General features: G+C 38.0%; 1 protein-coding gene, 2 long non-coding RNA genes and 1 pseudogene across 3 annotated transcripts; 3 read left to right on the top strand and 1 right to left on the bottom strand.

Annotated features, from left to right (window-relative positions):
* The first annotated feature begins 1338 nt into the window (after nt 1–1338).
* Nucleotides 1339–8268, top strand: LOC126620639 (uncharacterized). The gene is made up of 2 exons (XR_007622592.1): nt 1339–1697; nt 8051–8268. It is a non-coding gene; the product is annotated as an uncharacterized LOC126620639 (long non-coding RNA).
* A 13-nt stretch (nt 8269–8281) lies between these two features.
* On the top strand, nt 8282–10528 carry LOC126620640 (uncharacterized). Its single transcript, XR_007622593.1, has 3 exons — nt 8282–8378; nt 9381–9452; nt 10420–10528. It is a non-coding gene; the product is annotated as an uncharacterized LOC126620640 (long non-coding RNA).
* Nucleotides 10529–11317: 789 nt separating this feature from the next.
* On the top strand, nt 11318–12312 carry LOC126622597 (exocyst complex component EXO70B1-like; annotated as a pseudogene).
* A 4223-nt stretch (nt 12313–16535) lies between these two features.
* On the bottom strand, nt 16536–18427 carry LOC126620636 (uncharacterized protein At4g06744-like). The gene is made up of 2 exons (XM_050288851.1): nt 17801–18427; nt 16536–17665 (listed from the first exon to the last, which is right to left on the bottom strand). The coding sequence occupies exons 1-2, from the start codon at nt 18273–18275 to the stop codon at nt 16860–16862; spliced, it is 1281 nt and encodes a 426-aa protein (XP_050144808.1). The 5' UTR covers nt 18276–18427; the 3' UTR covers nt 16536–16859.
* Nucleotides 18428–19025: the final 598 nt, after the last annotated feature.

Raw genomic sequence — 19025 nt, forward strand, 5'->3', positions numbered from 1 at the left:
GGTTATTTATCCAAGTCTCGGTTGACAAGGACTTCTCAATCATTGTTGGTAGAGGTCATCTCATCAACCTTCTTGATGAAGTGAGGTGTTACAGGTTATTAGGCTCGGCACATTGAAAGTCAAGTTTTATTTTATGATTGGATATTCACAAGTATTTTTAGAGATTGGCATTTTGACGATCGAACCACGTTTACCATCAAGACATTTATCTCATTCAAGTATTTATGTCCATATAGTCGGGTGCCAATTCAGCATACTTATACTCTTAGGAATATAATCACCATGACCAAACCCGACGCCGACAGTCCGTGAACTTCGCAAGACTAGCAACTTTGTCTTCATGTTTTAGAACCCAAGGGCCAAGACGTGTTCCTTCCTCAGCTACAATCGTAAGATCAAGAAGTCAGTAGCACGCCTAAACGCAAAATTAACATATACTACTCCCCGATAGAGTTCGACCGACGAGTTGGCACACCCCGCACATAATCGAATGACGTAGTTAGCTTATTAGTTACTGCGCGCCACGTAGGCTTGGTAGTTTTTAAGGTCAATACCTGCGTATAATTAATTTTCCAAAGCATATTCCTGAAAGATGGAAGATACCTTATCCCATTACAAACTTCTTGGTTGACTATCTCCCAATGCTTTTGATAAAACCCAGGTGACATCCCATCAAGTCCTGGAGCCTTAGTTGGATGCATTTAGAAAAGTAGGAGGTGCCGTGTTCCCTAAGCTAAACTAAAGATATTAGGATCAGGTTTTTTATTTGTGGGATCCATTATAACTAAATTGAAAGAAAATGGAGAGAGAGAGAGAGAGAGATTGTTGGGCTTGGTATTGCATATACTTATGGGTTTTTTCGACCCTTGTATGACTTAGCTGTGGCCTTTTTCTTTCAATGCTTGTTTGGCTTGGCATTGCAGATACTTTTGGGTTTTTCGGGCCTTGTATGCCATAGCTGTGGCCTTTTTCTTTTAATGCTATTGTTGTATCTTCCATGGTTTTTTTATAACTAATTAAATAATACTTGGATAAGCAATCATTGTTTGGAATTGGGTTTAGAATTAATTAAACACAATTATGCAAATGAAAGCATAAAATATTGGGAGCTTTAATGAAAAGGGTTTGAGCTAACTTTTATTTAATGAAAAATCACCCTAAACTATTATTTAATAAAAAGGGCTTAAATTATAATCATTAGGACACAAAACTTTTATCTTAGGCCCTACAAAAACTAAAACACACGGGCTCACCAAAAAGCCCAAACTGCATAACAATTAATATTCCAAAATTGCCCCTAACGGAGCCTAACCCAGGCCCGTTAGCCAAAGTTGCAGTTACTAAAATTCATCATCCCTCCCAACGCCATTTGGACATCAGACCAACATGGTGAAGAACCACGAGTTTTCATCAATGGCTGAGATTCGATTCCCATTACTGCTACTCACTTTCACTCCTTTCCATTCCCAAGCCACCAAACCTCAACAAAATCCAACTCCTACCCACAAATCTTCACGCCCCAAACCTGTTTTCTCGCTACATTTCTACAATTCGGAGCCCGAGAATCCGAGCTTCCAACTCGTCGTCCTCCACCCAGTTCAAGACGAAGTTCGAAAGCCCAACGAGGAACCATGAGCATCGAAGATACTCGCTGCTTGGTTAACCTCAACGTGGGCAATTGGCAAAGTTCCTTCTTTGTAAGTATTTGGTTTGCTCTCCAAAATTTGGCATGTGTTTGGTTGCTGAGAAAATGAAGGAAAATATGTGAATTTTAAATGGTCTTTTGTTTTATGTTTTGTTTGTCAAGGCTGCAAAAGTTTCAAAATTTCTAAGCAAAATGCATGTAATTTTTGTTGGGTTGGTTAGTCCTTGGTTTCAGGGCCGAAGGGGTAGAGGAAGACCTAGGAAAACTTTGGAAGAGACTCTAAGAAAAGACTTAGAGTATTTGGATCTAACGGAGGACATGACACAGGACCGAGCACAATGGCGTTCTAAGATTCATATAGCCGACCCTACTCAGTGAAGAAGACTTTGGTGTATTTAACACAATACGTTGGAAATGAAGCAAAGCTTATTTATTGATATCTCTGATAAGTTACAAATATGTACATATACATGAGTTAAAATAAACAAACAAAAGGGAGCCTTCACAAAGGTTGCTTAGGAGAAGTCTCAGCAGTCGGTAGAGCCCCAGAAAGAGAAGGCACCGGAGGGGGATCATTCGGAGCCTCAGTACTGGACAGAACCCTAGAAGGAGGAGGCATCGGAGGGTGATCATTTGGAGCTTCATTATGCGGTACAGCCCCAGAAGACGAAGGCAATAAATGCCTTTGGAACAAACCCACAAACCGCTGATGATCAAGTAAAACTTGACCATCAGATTGAAGGATGATTTTATGAAAACATGTTCATTTGAATAACATCTATAGCATGCAATTAACAATTAAAAGGCGAAATCATGCTTGCATGCATTCAAAAACAAAACATTACCCATGAAATTCAAAGCCTAGTAGATTGGTGAACCAAGACTCAACTCAAATCAAAGTGAGTTGAGAAATTATACCTTTGTAGATTCCTCTTTGCATAAGCAAAGGCTAATCACCCAAAGAGAGGGCCTTCATTCCTTGCATCTAAAATCTATGGATTTGGATGGATGAAAAGGTTTCTCCAAGTTCCCAAAATTGAGAACATCTAAGTCTCCACACCAAAGAGAGATTGGAGAAGAAATAAGTGACCTTGGAGTAGTGGGATTGCTAGATGCACCCTCCAAGGGGGCCGGCCTCCTAGAGAGAAAAGGAGAGACATGTTCTCTCCAATTTTCTCCAAAAGAACCCATTATGAATTTTAGGCTATAAAGTTCTTTATATAGTCACTTCAAATAAGTGACCTAAAGAACCAAAAGGCCATTCTCTCTAACATGGCCGGCCATATAGGGAATTTGGGCTCTTGGGCCTTTGTGAATCTTTATTCATTAAATTGCCATACAACTTAAGTCAATGGGCTTGACGTTCGAAGCCCATTGGGCTTTAAGGTCCAAAACTATCCCGAGGTCTTTAACGAACTTATTCGTTTGATTAATTAACATATTAATTAATCCTTGCCATAAATAATTAAACCATTTAATTATTCTTACTCATCTCCATTGTTTCTTCAATCTTCACCTTACACGATGTACAATCCATTAGGTTCCTTTTGGCGAGGCAGTGGGCGATTAAAACCATTTCACATCGATTGTGAATTGAAACTAACTTTCAATTCTCCCTTTAGTGATTATACACGTTTAGGGCTTCCACAAACCATGAGTGACACCTAGCAGCATATCATGGTTACCCAAGCTAATCAGAAGAGGTGGAGAACCTATTCAGTTTAGGATTACAAATGCAATACGGTCTTTCTCTAATACAATACTCTTGACCACATTGTTTGGTTTGATAGTTTATTTATTCATGTCTACTATCCAATGTAATTCGTGTGCTTATATGATTACCTTGAATGTGATTTGGAACGACTTCCTAAATCTCATTCATACTCTGGCCAGAGATTCCAAATCATATCATAGAGTATTCTCCCTCAAACGGTTTGAAGGTTAGAGATCCCTTGTTGCACATTCACTTGTCTCCATGGCTAAGTGGCTTAACCCCAACGATGCCGTGGACACCCTCCAAATGGAGTGACTTTGACATAATCAAAGATCAAGGACTTAACCACAAGACAACTGTGATGCCTCAGGTCAAAGGACTACTTTACATTATCCCAACCATGAGTTCTCATGTGACATTAATATGAGAACTCTTCGTTGATCGTGTTCAGTGAACACATTCTCTATTGAGCACCTACGTACTTGTCTTGATGTCACACACACCAATGACTCGAGACTAGTCACTCTCCCTGAGAGAAGACACAGCACGTACAGATCTTAACGGACTATCAATGCCCAATTGGCAATCCTATGATCAGGAACGTTTAGGATGTATCTAAGAAAGAATGGTCTCATGAATCTAACTTCTTTAGATTGCATTCTCCCAATCACATATTCCTTGGACTTATCGTTTAAGCATATAACATTTATATGAGACGGCTCAAACAATAATCTTTGCCCTTTATATTTAAACTAGATTAGTTTAACATGTGAAATGTCCGTAAAGTATCATCATATGATTGGCTTTAGGGCACATTTCCAACACAGATTTCTTCATCTGGTCAAGCTTCCTCTTCATGTTTGTAGCATAGTTATGTGCGAGCCGGTGCAACTGTTTATTCTCATGCTTGAGCCCTCTAATCTCTTGTTTGAGACTCATCACTCCAGCCGCCAATGATTCAACTTGGCGAGTTCGAGCAAATAGGCGTTTGGCCATATTAGACACAGAACCTGCACACTGAACACTCAGAGCCAGAGAATCCTTAACAGCCAATTCATCAGACCATTTGGAAAGTAGTCTGTTATCTTTGGGAGTGAGAAGGTTCCTGGTCACCACCGCAGCGGTCATATCATTCTTAATCACGGAATCCCCAACGGTAAGAGGACCAGTAGGGGATAAGAAGGATAGGCGCCATATGTTGTCTGGAGAAGGCGTGGCTGCCTCTTCAACAAGGTTCAAGTCAAAACAACGGTTGGAGGGGCCAGACATTTTCAAAAGTGTTGAAGAGAGAAGAGGTCGGACAAATCAAGATCTTAGAAGTGTAAGAAGGGAGCTTTTACTGGTGAAGATTCAAGTGTGCTTTGAAACTTAATGCCAGCCTCTATAAAAATCTGCACTCGACGGAGCTTCAGAAATCGAAGAAGCGTCTGCCCAGAAATCGAATAGTCGTTTGCTTTCTCAAAAGCTGGGCTGCTCAGAGACCACGCGGACCGATCTCAGAAATCGAAGAGGCGTTTGCTTTCTCAAAAGCTGGGCTGCTCAAAGACCACGAAGGTCGATCTCAGAAATCGAAGAGGCACTTGCTTTCTCAAAAGCTGGGCTGCTCAGAGACCACAAGGGCCAATCTCAGAAATCGAAGAGGCACCTGCTTTTTTTTCAGCGTTGTCAACACCTGTCACATGCACACTCAGCTTTGCTGAAATTACGGGCATTCTGTTGAAGATTTCTGGTAAAGTAGAAAGCACGTGAATCTAACTGTTCAATCATCCACTTTTCACACGCACCATCAGCTCATGGGTACCACAGATAACTTTGCCAAAGATCTCTGACAAAGTTTAGACACGTGAAGCTTGCAGCTCCCACTACATCGCTATGACCAAGAAGGGTAAAAGAATAGCAAAGAAATAGCACTAACAAAGTTTAGACACATAAATTTTGAAGGTCTAGCTATCATATTATTACCCACAAGGGTAAATGAACAGCACCACTGCTGGATAATTGGAAAGTCCCTGTGTGTCAACCTCTCGAGAGCCAGACTCCCAACATGATTACTTTCTCAAAAATCGAAGAGACATCGCTCTCCGAATCTCGAAAGCCAGACTCCCAGCAGGATTGCTCTCTCAAAAATCGAAGAGGCACCGTTCTCTGAATCTCGAGAGCCAGATCCCCGATAGAATTGCTTGTTCGAAAACCGAAGAGGCACTGCTTTCTCAACTTCGAGAGCCAGATCTCCTTGGATAAAGCTTGTCTGTAATCTTCACACGCAACATCAGCTTTCCAGATACCACATACTACTTTTTCAAAGTGCTCTGACACACGTGAAGCTGGCAGCTCCCACTACCGTGCTATGACCAAGCAAGGTAAAAGAATAGCATTACTACTTGTTGTTGAGGAGACTCCTATATATGTCGACCCTCATCCTCAACGGACAGGCAGACCTGCAAAAATGCTCAACCATTCCTCATATCTGAGAGGGCACTCCCAACGAAGCCTCTCGAAATACTCAGCTTTCTTTCCCCCCGATAATACCTCTGCAAACAAGCTACACCAGAGCAAGAATATCTCATATCATCATGGTTAAAAGTAAGAGTATCCCATATCATGCTTTTTCCCTGTCTTTTCCTTTGGCCTTATTCTTACCTGCAAGACAAGGAGAAAGAAAGCAATCAGTCAGCACTTGGAATCAAGCTTCCAGTCAGGAACTGACTGCCTGGAACCCTTTACCTGATTGCTTACCTAGCATTGCTCTCGAGTACTCATCTTAACATCTTATGCTTCCAGAGAAGATACCACATCTGCCTGAGGAACCAATAGGGAAAGTAAGAAGGATACAAGGAAGCATGTGGAGACAAGCGTAACAGAACATGTGCCGATACATCCACTAATTTGTCAACAGCAAAAGTATCCCATATCAGCAGGGTCGAACGTACTCTAGATTTGATGGACTTGTTTTGACCTTCTAATTCTTCAGTCGGCCTTATACTCTGGAGGAAACCAGAAAACCCTCCAGCCCAGTTCAAGAATAAGCCTGTGGAAAGTTACTTCTTCAAAAGAAAAAGTATCTCATATCATCTATTCTCCTTTTCTTCTCTTTATCATTCATGCTGCCTGCAAGATAGGGAGAATGAGAACAATCAGCCGGAACTCGAAATCAAACTTCTGATCTGGGACTGATTGGTTGGAGCTCTGATTGCTTACCTTGTCTGTCACCTCTTTCAGCAGATCCCCTAGCTCGGCGACTTGGGGGATTCCTACTACATGGTTTGTATCGCGCTTGACCAAGCCTGAAAATACAAGTACGCTTCAAGTGAAATTGATACATTACCTTGTGCATCTTTACCAGTTAAAGATACCACCCCTGGATGGAGGAAGAGTACTTCCAGAGAATATGCCACATCTACCTATGAGACAGATAAGGCAAGTGAAGACGATACCACACTTCGGTACTTAGAAGTTTCGTGATTACAAGATCATTCTCCCACAATATTTCCTAATGTCATTTGTACTAAATCATTCATTTGTACTCATTAAAGGAGAGCTTGAACCTATGTACTTGTGTAAACCCTTCACAATTAATGAGAACTCATCTACTCCGTGGACGTAACCAATCTGGGTGAACCACGTACATCTTATGTTTGCTTTCCTGTCTCTATCCATTTACATACTTATCCACACTAATGACCAAAGCAATAACTTAATACTTTCTGTTGTACCAAATTCCTCACTGATTTTGTGCATCAACAATCCTTAAGTCCTTACCCTATTGCGTTGGTAATGGATGAGTTAACAGGACATATTCAAGATCATATTCCTTGGTGTATGCTTCTCGCAAATGATATAGTGTTGATAGATGAAACTCAGGAGGGGTAAATGCGAAGCTTAACCTTTGGAGAGAAGTGTTGGAATCTAAAGGTCTTCGCCTAAGCCGATCAAAGACAGAATATATGGAGTGCAAGTTCAGTGCAAATGGAGGCCAAAATGAGTTAGGGGCGAGGATCGGAGATCAGGTAATACCAAAGAGCGACCGTTTTTGCTACCTAGGATCTATCTTGCAAAAGAACGGAGAATTAAACAGAGATCTCAACCATAGAATACAAGCTGGATGGATGAAGTGGAAGAGTGCATCCGGCGTGTTGTGTGACCATCGTAGGCCACTGAAACTCAAGGAAAAATTTTATAGGACGGCAATAAGGCCGGCGATGTTGTATGGCACAGAATGTTGGGCAGTGAAGCATCAACACGTACACAAAATGGGTTTGGACATGTGCAAAGAAGGCCTACTGACACTCTGGTTCGAAGATGTGACTACGGGATAGAGGTTCAGGGCCGAAGGGGTAGAGAAAGACCTAGGAAAACTTTGGAAGAGACCCTAGGAAAAGACTTAGAGTACTTGGATCTAACGGAGGACATGACACAAAACCAAGCGCAATGGCGTTCTAGGATTCATATAGCCGACCCCACGTAGTGGGAAAAGGCTTTGTTGTTGTTGTTGTTGTTGTTGTTGTGGTTAGTCCTTGGTTTCTGGGATTAGTTAGTGAAATGTTGAATTGTTGTTCCAGCATTTTCTAGGCAGCCAAATAGATAAATTATGTTCATTTAATAGGAATCAAATGATCCCTATGATTTATTAGTTCTGATTATTTATTGGTTTGAGTGGTTTTTTAGCAATTTGATACTGTTGGGAATTGCAGATAGTGTTTGAGCACCGACGGAGGGGAAGAACTGGAGGAGGTGTGCGAGTTTGAGGGTGAGCGAGCCTGGATTGGCCTCATTGCAGTGGCTAAGGAGGGGAAGGTGGCGATGGTTGTTCAAATTACCAATCTCCACCTTAATTTTGTTTGCCACTTAGAACCTGCATAAATGTTTTCTGTAGCAACCCTTTCATTGAAAATTATTTCAATTTCATTTTCAGTTTGCTTTGGTAAAAAAGTGTGGTTTTCTAGTTCACTTTGATAAATAGTTCAGTTTGCTTTGGTAAAAAAAGTGTGGTTTTCTAGTTTACTTTGATAAATAATTCAGGTTGTTTTAGTATTTCATAAATAGTTCAGTTTGCTTTAGTAAAAAAATTGTGGTTTTCTAGTTCACTTTGATAAATAGTTCAGTTTGCTTTGGCAAAAAGTGTGGTTTTCTAGTTCAAAAAGGTGTGGTTTTCTAGTTCACTTTAATAAATAGTTCAGTTTGTTAAATAGTTCAATTTGCTTTGGTAAAAAATTGTGGTTTTCTATTTCAATTCGATAAATAGTTTAGTTTGCTTTGGTAAAAAAATGTGCTTTAGTTTGATAAATAGTTCAGTTTCATTTGGTAAAAAAATGTGGTTTTCTAGTTCACTTTGATAAATAGTTCAGTTTATAAATAGTTCAGATTAATAAATAGTTCATTTTGATAAATAGTTCAGTTTGCTGTGGTAAAAAAGTGTGGTTTAGTTTGATAAATAGTTCAGTTTGCTTTGGTAAAAAAATGTGGTTTTCTAGTTCAATTTGATAAATAGTTCAATTTGCTTGGGTAAAAAAGTGTGGTTTTCTAGTTCACTTTGATAAATAGTTCAGTTTGCTTTGGTAAAAAAAGTGTGGTTTTCTAGTTTACTTTGATAAATAGTTCAGTTTGTTTTAGTATTTCATAAATAGTTAAGTTTGCTTTAGTAAAAAAAGTGTGGTTTTCTAGTTCACTTTGATAAATAGTTCAGTTTGCTTTGGCAAAAAGTGTGGTTTTCTAGTTCAAAAAGGTGTGGTTATCTAGTTCACTTTAATAAATAGTTCAGTTTGTTAAATAGTTCAATTTGCTTTGGTAAAAAATTGTGGTTTTCTAGTTCAATTCGATAAATAGTTCAGTTTGCTTTGGTAAAAAAATGTGCTTTAGTTTGATAAATAGTTCAGTTTCATTTGGTAAAAAAATGTGGTTTTCTAGTTCACTTTGATAAATAGTTCAGTTTATAAATAGTTCAGATTGATAAATAGTTCATTTTGATAAATAGTTTAGTTTGCTGTGGTAAAAAAGTGTGGTTTAGTTTGATAAATAATTCAGTTTGCTTTGGTAAAAAAATGTGGTTTTCTAGTTCAGTTTGATAAATAGTTCAGTTTGCTTTGGTAAAAAAGTGTGGTTTTCTAGTTCAATTTAATAAATAGTTAAGTAATGTGGTTTTCTAGTTCAGTTTGATAAATAGTTCAGTTTGCTTTGGTAAAAAAGTGTGGTTTTCTAGTTCAATTTAATAAATAGTTAAGTTTGATTTGGTAAAAAAATTTGGTTTTCTAGTTTACTTTGATAAATAGTTTAGTATGATAAATAGTTCAGTTTGCTGTGGTAAAAAAGTGTGGTTTAGTTTGATAAATAGTTCAGTTTGCTTTGGTAAAAAAGTGTGGTTTTCTAGTTCACTTTGATAAATAGTTCAGTTTGCTGTGGTAAAAAAGTGTGATTTAGTTTCATAAATAGTTCAATTTGCTTTGGTAAAAAAGTGTGGTTTTCTAGTTCACTTTGATAAATAGTTCAGTTTGCTGTGGTAAAAAAGTGTGATTTAGTTTCATAAATAGTTCAATTTGCTTTGGTAAAAAAGTGTGGTTTTCTAGTTCACTTTGATAAATAGTTCAGTTTGCTTTGGTAAAAAAGTGTGGTTTTCTAGTTCAATTTAATAAATAGTTAAGTTTGATTTGGTAAAAAAATGTGGTTTTCTAGTTTACTTTGATAAATAGTTCAGTTTGGTAAATAGTTAAGTTTGTTGTGGTAAAAAAGTATGGTTTAGTCTGATAAATAGTTCAATTTGCTTTGGTAAAAATGTGTGGTTTTCTAGTTCACTTTGATAAATAGTTCAGTTTGATTTGGTAAAAAAATGTGGTTTTCTAGTTCAGTTTGATAAATAGTTCAGTTTGCTGTGGTAAAAAAGTGTGATTTAGTTTCATAAATAGTTCAATTTGTTTTGGTAAAAAAATGTGGTTTTCTAGTTCAGTTTGATAAATAGTTCAGTTTGCTTTGGTAAAAAAGTGTGGTTTTCTAGTTCAATTTGATAAATAATTCAGTGTGATAAATAGTTTAGTTTGCTTTGGTAAAAAAATGTGGTTTTCTAGTTCAGTTTGATAAATAATTCACTTTGATAAATAGTTCATTTTGCTGTGGTAAAAAAGTGTGGTTTAGTTTGATAAATAGTTCAGTTTGCTTTGGTAAAAAAATATGGTTTTCTAGTTCAGTTTGATAAATAGTTCAGTTTACTTTGGTAAAAAAGTGTGGTTTTCTAGTTCAGTTTGATTTGGTTAAAAAAATGTGGTTTTCTAGTTCAGTTTGATAAATAGTTCAGTTTGTTGTGGTAAAAAAGTGTGGTTTAGTTTGATAAATAGTTCAGTTTGCTTTGGTAAAAAAATGTTTATCAAATATTTCTGTTTTCTTTGGTAAAAAAGTGTGGTTTTCTAGTTCACTTTGATAAATAGTTCAGTTTACTTTGGTAAAAAAGTGTGGTTTTCTAGTTCAGTTTGATTTGGTTAAAAAAATGTGGTTTTGTAGTTCAGTTTGATAAATAGTTCAGTTTGTTGTGGTAAAAAAGTGTGGTTTAGTTTGATAAATAGTTCAGTTTGCTTTGGTAAAAAAATGTGGTTTTCTAGTTCAGTTTGATAAATAGTTCAGTTTGTTTTGGTAAAAAAAGTGTGGTTTTCTAGTTCACTTTGATAAATAGTTCAGTTTGCTTTGGTAAAAAAGTGTGGTTTTCTAGTTCAGTTTGCTTTAGTTAAAAAATGTGGTTTAGTTTGATAAATAGTTCAATTTGATAAATAGTTCAGTTTGCTTTGGTAAAAATCAAAGCAATTAACTAAACTAATCACAATTTCCTAACTTTTAATTTGAACACATCACAATTTCCAACACAATAATCCAAAATTAAAGATAAAAGAGAAAGGGCTTGTTAATACCAAGAACTTGTGCAGTTGGTGTTGCAATAGATCATTGGATTCATAGAAATCTCAAGCGTTCGAGAACTAATGATGTATGCAAAAGAAATTCAACAGCAAAGATTCAAAATCGTAAATTGCGAACAGGAATGAAACAACAACATGCAAATTTTTGAAAACAAAAACCAGATCGAAAGAGAAAGGTAACGTGTTATACTGACAGGCGCGCCACATAGCCAATACTATGGGCCACAACGATAACATGGCTGACGATATTTTGCAGTTTTTTTCCAACTTCAACGGTAGGTTCTCTCGTGAGAAATTGGCTTCCGAAGACGAACGCACTCGCAGCTGCGCTGCCCTCGAGCTCTCGCTAAAGTAGCTGAGCCGTCGGACCTCACAGTATGTTACTGCTAACCACCCAATCTGGTGCTACTCAGCTGATTCCGCGGCGTTTCTTAACTTAATCGACGACCTCATCGCCACCATCCAGGACTGGAGTCCCATGGTCGACGACAAGTCCGTCGGCGTTTGCCTCGCGCGTGCTGAGGATCTTATGCAGCAGGCCATGTTCTGGCTCGAAGACGAGTTCAGATCCTTGGTCAAACATGGTGGCGAGTCACGAAAACTCAATCGCGCGTTTCGTGGCGAGTCGAATGGCGTGTTGTTGTTTGACTCGGGAGATGATGAAGAAGAAGAGGATGAGGAGGTAATCAGGGACGGTGAAAAACACCAGATCCCTAATGCTCAGTCGATCGGCAACTACGACATCGTGATCGATGTACTTCTTTCTGGAACCATCAACGACCTCCATGAGTGCTAAGCGGATGGTGGCGGCGGGGTTTAGAAAGGAGTGCTCGCACATGTACAGAAGCTGCCGGAGATAGTTCCTAGAAGAGAGCATGTCGAGGCTAGGCTTGCAGAAGCTGAGCATCGAAGAGGTTCAGAAGACGCCACGGCAGGACCTCAAAGACGAAATCGAGCTTGCAGATATTAGACGGAGAGATCGAAATAGGGAGGGAGAGATAAAGCTTGCCGTCAAGGGTAAAAGCGGAATGTTATTGCTTGGGCTATTCTTATTGGGCTGATTTAAAATTGAACTTTGTACTAACCATTAAATAAACTGTAACATGGTTTTTGGTTAAAACTTAATGTTTTTAAACCCTTTTGGTTAGTTTTCCTTTTATTTAAAAGGAAGAAGAAATATTAAGAATCTACAAATTGTGAATGCAGACCAAGATTTTGACCAATTTTTGCATCCAACTCAACTCAAAAGGAAGAAGAAATGTATAGACCCACACTATCTACTAATCAAGTATCTAATTTCCTTAAGAACTTAGAAGTTAGATGGCCTCAAAGCTTGCCAAATTACTGCAAAATTATCAATTCAATCATTAATCTACTGCAAAATTAACTCTAGTAACCTAGTTCGAAAACCCTAAAATCCCAAATTCCAATTTAAAAACCCTAAAATCCCTACACCCAAAATTCAAAATTTCAAATTAATAACAAAACCCTAATTCAAAATTACCTAAATTTTAGAGGGATGATGGCTGGTACTAGACCAGTGTCCTCGATGACGGTGATGGGGTGATGGCTGTCACGACGGCGGGGGTTGCTGTCAAAAAAGAGAGAATCGACGGCAGGGTTGATGTCCTAGCCCCTGGGTTCTCTGGGATTTGTCGATGAGGATGATGGGTGGTGCCGTTGTGTTCACCGAGGAGAATCGACAGTTGGTGAGGGGGATGACGATTGGAGTTTAGGGAACTGTCGAGGAGGGAATGACTGAGAGTCTGAGAGTGAGAGTGAGAGTCGAGAAGAGAGAGATAGAGAACTTAGGGTAAAACTAAAACTAACGGTTCAGATTAGATATGGTAACTTTTTCATCAATCTGGTCCGTCCATTTTAATTACAAACGGGCCGGTTCGGGTACCCGTAGTTCCTATACTCCAAGAACCGGCCCAAACCGAAAATCACAAAGGCCGCCCCAGCCCGCCCCGTTTCTCTTTTTTAAAAGTAGGAACCTGCCCATACCTGCCCCGAACCGCCATTACCCGCTGATTATTTCTTAAATTGAACCGACTATTTCTTAAAGTGAACACTAGTACTATCACTATTTCTTAAATTAAACACTGATTATTTCTTAAACTAAACGCTGACTATTTCTATAACTGAACACGAGTATTATCATTATTTCTTAAACTGAACACTGGTACTATCACTATTTTTTAAACTGAATACTGACTATTTCGTAAAATGAACATTGACTATTTCGTAAACTGAATCGACTATTTCTTAAATTGAACACTAGTACTATCACTATTTCTTAAATTAAACACTGATTATTTCTTAAACTGAACACTGACTATTTCTATAACTGAACACGAGTATTATCATTATTTCTTAAACTGAACATTTGTACTATCACTATTTCTTAAACAGAATACTGACTATTTCGTAAACTGAAATGACTATTTCTTAAACTGAACACTGACTATTTTTTAAACAGAACACCCACTATTTCTAGAATTGAACACGTGTATTATCATTATTTCTTAAATTGAACACTGGTACTATCACTATTTCATAAATTGAATATTGACTATTTCGTAAATTGAATTTTGACTATTTCTTAAATTAAATATTGACTATTTCTTAAATTGAACTGTGATACTACCAAGAAGGATATACATGATGGGAAAGAGAAGAGGAAGCTTATCAAGCATTTGAGTGTATCTCATTACCATGATTCCAGCTCCTGTTACAATACCCATTAGGAAATTAGGAACCACAAGCTTATGAGCGTGCAAGGCGCACGTCAATCCGTGTTTAGTTTCAGAAATAGTCAATTTACGAAATAGTGTAATATTGTGTTCAGTTTCAGAAATAGTAATCGAGTTCAGTTTTAGAAATAGTACCTTATTCAGTTTAAGAAATAGTCGTTTAAGAAATAGTGTAGTACTCGTGTCAATTTCAGAAATAGGAACCGCGTTCAGTTTCAGAAATAATATCCGTATTCAATTTCAGAATTAGTCGATTTAAGAAATAGTGTAGTACTAGTGTTCATTTTTCAGAAATAGTCAATGTTTAATTTTAGAAATAGTATAATACATGTGTTCAGTTTTAACAATAGTGATAATACTAGTGTACAATTTAAGAAAGTGACAAGCTCGTGTTCAATGATTAGTTTAAGAAATAATGTAGTGTCAGTTTCAGAACTAACGCCGAAGCTAGAGCCTACCTTTCTGTTCCAATCTAAGTTCCAAGCTCTACGAAATTGATCACAACTAACGTCGTGTACGTTTGCACTCTTTTCTTTTGTTTTTTAATATCTCTATATAGATATAATACTAATATTATGTATGCAACTACTACAACATATGCCTGCATTGTGATTGACGGGTAGGAAGAGAGATGAAAATTTGAGAAGTGGTGATCGCTATTTATAGATGTGGAGGTCGGCTACAAACCTACTAAGGCTTAGTAGCCAAGTACTTAGCAGCCAAGTAAATATGTCGATAAATGTAGGGTAAATGACTAGGCTTGTGAAGGTATTTGTGTTAACAATATGCCAGCATAATCATCTAAGGAAATCGACACATGCATGAAAACGTGTCAATTAACTAGCAACATCATTGAACAAATGTTGCCACGTTTTGTGTAGGTCTCGCCTCTAAGCTTGCTAGACTTATTCATCCTGCGAATTTACAAAAGACATTTAATACGTTATGTATTTTTTGAAAACGGAAAACGAAAACTGGCGAGGAAAGAAGAGCCACAACAAAGTCCGATAAAAACCAGCAAAGAGAATCAAACCCAGTTGAAGTCGAAATCAGAGGCACCATTGGCAATGCTATTATATTCAACCCTAGATTCAAATCCATGGCCGCGGTGGCCGATTGGGACGAAGAGAGCCTTCTAATTGCAAGCCGGGTGGTCGACGATACAGCGGAGAGAGATTTTAAACACAGAAGACGCTCTGTCTTGGACTCCAAGACCCCACCCACCAATTCATCAAGAAGGTATCAAATAATATGGATTATTCAATCTTTCTTGAAAATTATCTTATTCGTCCCGTTTGGATTGAACGATTTGGATTTGGATTTTGAATCTTTTGCTTTTTCTGTTCAGAGTTGGAATTGGAATTGCTAAGATTGAAGGAGATTTGAGGTTATGGATGGTAAATGGACATTAACTTGCAGTCAGGGGCAAAATAGAAAATTCATTGCTTAGGTCATTTTAATTGGGCTGGTTTAGTATTGGACTTTGTCCTAACCATTAAATAAAGTTAGTACATGGTTTTTGGTTAATATTCAAAGTTTTCAAGCCCTTATCATTAGTTTTCCTTAAAATATATGTTCAAACATGTGCTTAGCAATAGTTGGAACAACCTACTTTGAAGAAGTTAAGGTTCCACCATAAAACCAATTAGCAATATGAGAAGTAGCACAACTTCTTATAAGCCCATGCAAGGTTCCTATTCTCATCAATGTGGTATTTGACAACCTGTTCTGATACCATGAAGAAAGTTAAGGTTCCACCATAAAACCAATTGACAATATGGCATGTAGTCCAACCTTTTATAAACCCATGCAAGATCCCTTCTCCCATCAATATGAAATTCATTCTCAATACTACTATACCTCAAAGACAGAATAATAAGTCTGCAGATTTATTATATGGAATGCACTTTTTCTTTTTGCACTGGGTGCTCAATCACATTCTTTTTAGGTGGTCATGACTTAACTTCTCATGCTCTATCCATTTCAGTTAGGCAAGTGGAGCACTATGCTTTGTTCTTCTTTGTCTTACTTTTTTTCTTAATAATCTAGTGGTGCACTAACATTTAATAATCTTAAACCCTGATTTGAAGTTCAAACTTCATAATACCGGCCACAACTCATACATGAGAAGAAATTAATTCACAATAACAAAATCTTTTATTCCACGTTCATTTAATGTAATAGATATTAGTCTAGTGGGTATTTCTCTTCATTTGAAAGTAAGAGGTCTTAGGTTCGATTCTCGCCAAAGGCAAATTTGAACCACATTGCTAGCCCATTGTACAGCTTAACCAACTACCTCACCCCCTTAGTGTAGATAATACCGTTTGTTCAAAAAAAAAACCGTAGTAGATTTCAGTCACATTTTTTGTTAACATGTAGACTTTATGTAGAATTGACTTACACAAAATAGGTCTCACATTTATAAAAATGTGGTCATAATAGTGTGACAGAGGTAGGATAACAAAAGGAGTGTGATATCTACATACCCCATTTTACTTCTCACACACTTTTTAAATTTTCGACCGTTGGATCGGATGAATTGAAGAAAATCAACGGACAGAAATTATCAAGGGGTGTGTGAAAAGTAAAATAGGGTGTGTAGATAGCACACCCCATAACAAAATAGACTGAGCTAGAAACTTGGTATGTTGGACTAGAGCTCCAAGGTAGCTTTTTACTCATACTGACCAAACTTGGTATATCGTGTGTTTAATCATATACCATACGACTGACAATAATTATGATACAAAACTTGCATCCCTATTTCTTGGTACTATATAAATATTTGCATCGATATATGCTTGAGTCCTTAACCATATAGCTATAAGCCAATACCAAATCCTCACAAGTCACAATCTATGCTTCGAAAAAGCAGCATTATCAGACACCAAATGCCCCTTCGATTTTGGTGGAACCTTACAAGGCAGTAAACTAAACGTCGACGGGTCCGGGCAACTTCTAGGGTTCACGAAAAACAAGGCACACTCCTCCACTGATCTTTGATCAGCAAGATGCTGAATACAGTTCTTCCTCAAGTCAAGAACCCCATTTTTTATCAGCTGCCTACAAATAGGCCCGACCGACGTGAAATAGTTGTTGGACAGCGATAAATTGACCAAATTTCCTAGTTCGCACACCACCTCCGGCACCTTTCCGTACAGTAAGTTTCCGGCAAAATTAAGTTCCTCCATCTTGTCCAAGCATCCCAATGAACAGGGTAGCGGGCCGGTCAATCGGTTGTTTCCGGCATCAAAAAGTGTTGCATCTCTTAAAAACCCTAGTTCATAAGGGATGCAACCTGTGATCAAATTGTTCAATAATAGTACTTCTTTCAACGATGATGAAGCGCTGCCGATGCTTTTTGGGATTGGGCCGGTGAATCTGTTGTTGGCTAAAGTGAGATAAAGGGCTCGTGTAGCTCCAAGGTTGTCCGGGAGTTTTTGTATGAAATTGTTGTTATTAATGAAAAGGACGTCTAGGGTTTGCTTGAAAATTTGGGGTGGTACGGACCCAGTGAAGGAATTGTAGCGGATGTCCAAGAATGATAGACTATTCATGGTGAGAACAGCAGTAGGAAAAGGGCCAGAGAAGTTGTTGTTGCTTATGTCAAGCTCATAGAGGTATTGGAGATTTGCAATTTTTGGAGAAACGATACCTGATCACGGTAATCAAATAAATGATAACAGAAATATTGAGTCTGAAAAATACGAAAAATATCAATCTCAAGAGATCATACAAAATTTTGAGTGAAATCTACAACAAGAAAATATTGAAAAAAATGTTGTACTACCTGAGAAATTATTGGAGTTAGCATGAAAAAGTGCTAGGTCAGGAAGTTGATCGATGAAGCCGTCAAGAGTGGGAGCACTGAGCTGGAAGCCATTGAAATCTATGGATGCAAGTGTAGTGGCGCTTTTATTGTCTGGAGGGTTATCACAGTAGAAACCCTTGTAGTTGCATATGTCGGAGCCAACCCAGGTTTGAGTGATGCCTAATGGGTCAGAAATGATCATGTTCCTAAAGGTCATGATTATAGGGTAAACAAGAGCTAGTCTTTGGTCTGCGAAGTTCAGAAGTTGGGGGATTAATGGAGGTAACGGGGGAAGGGGGACTAAAGGAGGTAATGGGGGAAGGGGGATTAAAGGAGGTAAGATTGATGAGCTTTCTGAGTCTGTGCAAATTACACCATCAAAGAAACAAGGAATTAGGATGATGAAGAAGGCATGAAACAGATGTTCAATGTTTAGTAAAATGAAATTTCCCATTCGACAGAAGCGTGTTTTTGAGATTGAGAGATCAGACGAAGGTGGCAAGTGGTGACTAAAAGACAATGGTGATCGCTTGGTATTTTATAGGTGTTGATGTGATGGATAATGTGCTGCAGTCTAAATTTCATGATGGAAACGCCTCCATATGCTTAGCATTTGTGTTAGTGGATTCGAACCTATACAAAACACTATAGTTTTCCCACTCTTTTTGGCAGGTGAAGATCTCTCTCTCTCTCTCTCTCTCTCTCTCTCTCTCTCTCTCTCTCTCTGTGTGTGGAAAAGGGTGCATATGGACGGGTATATGAGTCATATGAATCATTAGATACTAGCACGTTTGTTGAAATCAGTGGAGTTTTGACATTTTATTGAGAGTTATTAACTAACTTTAGACAGATTATGTAGATTTTGTAATCGAAAATCATGGAATTTCTTTGTCAACTTTGGCTGCCTAGTTGCAGCATGGGCTGCTGTGTTTTCCTTGACAGAAAAGTGTGAATCACTCCTTACTTGTGCTGGTTTCCTCCAATTAAGGAGTATGGCAAGTCACTAGTATTTGGTGTAATCTCCTTCAATTCGGGAGTATGGCCGGTCTCTAGGGTTAAGTCTAAGGATAGTTGGTTCTTTTTTCTTATATATATGTGTATCCTTGTACATTCAATACTTATGAAATATACAAGAAAACTTACACCAAACTTGAACATGGTATCAGAGCAGTGTCATCTTTGACCTCTCTGCCCTTTTTTTCCG

The sequence above is a fragment of the Malus sylvestris genome, chromosome 5 (assembly GCF_916048215.2).
Source record: "Malus sylvestris chromosome 5, drMalSylv7.2, whole genome shotgun sequence".
NCBI lineage: Eukaryota > Viridiplantae > Streptophyta > Magnoliopsida > Rosales > Rosaceae > Malus > Malus sylvestris.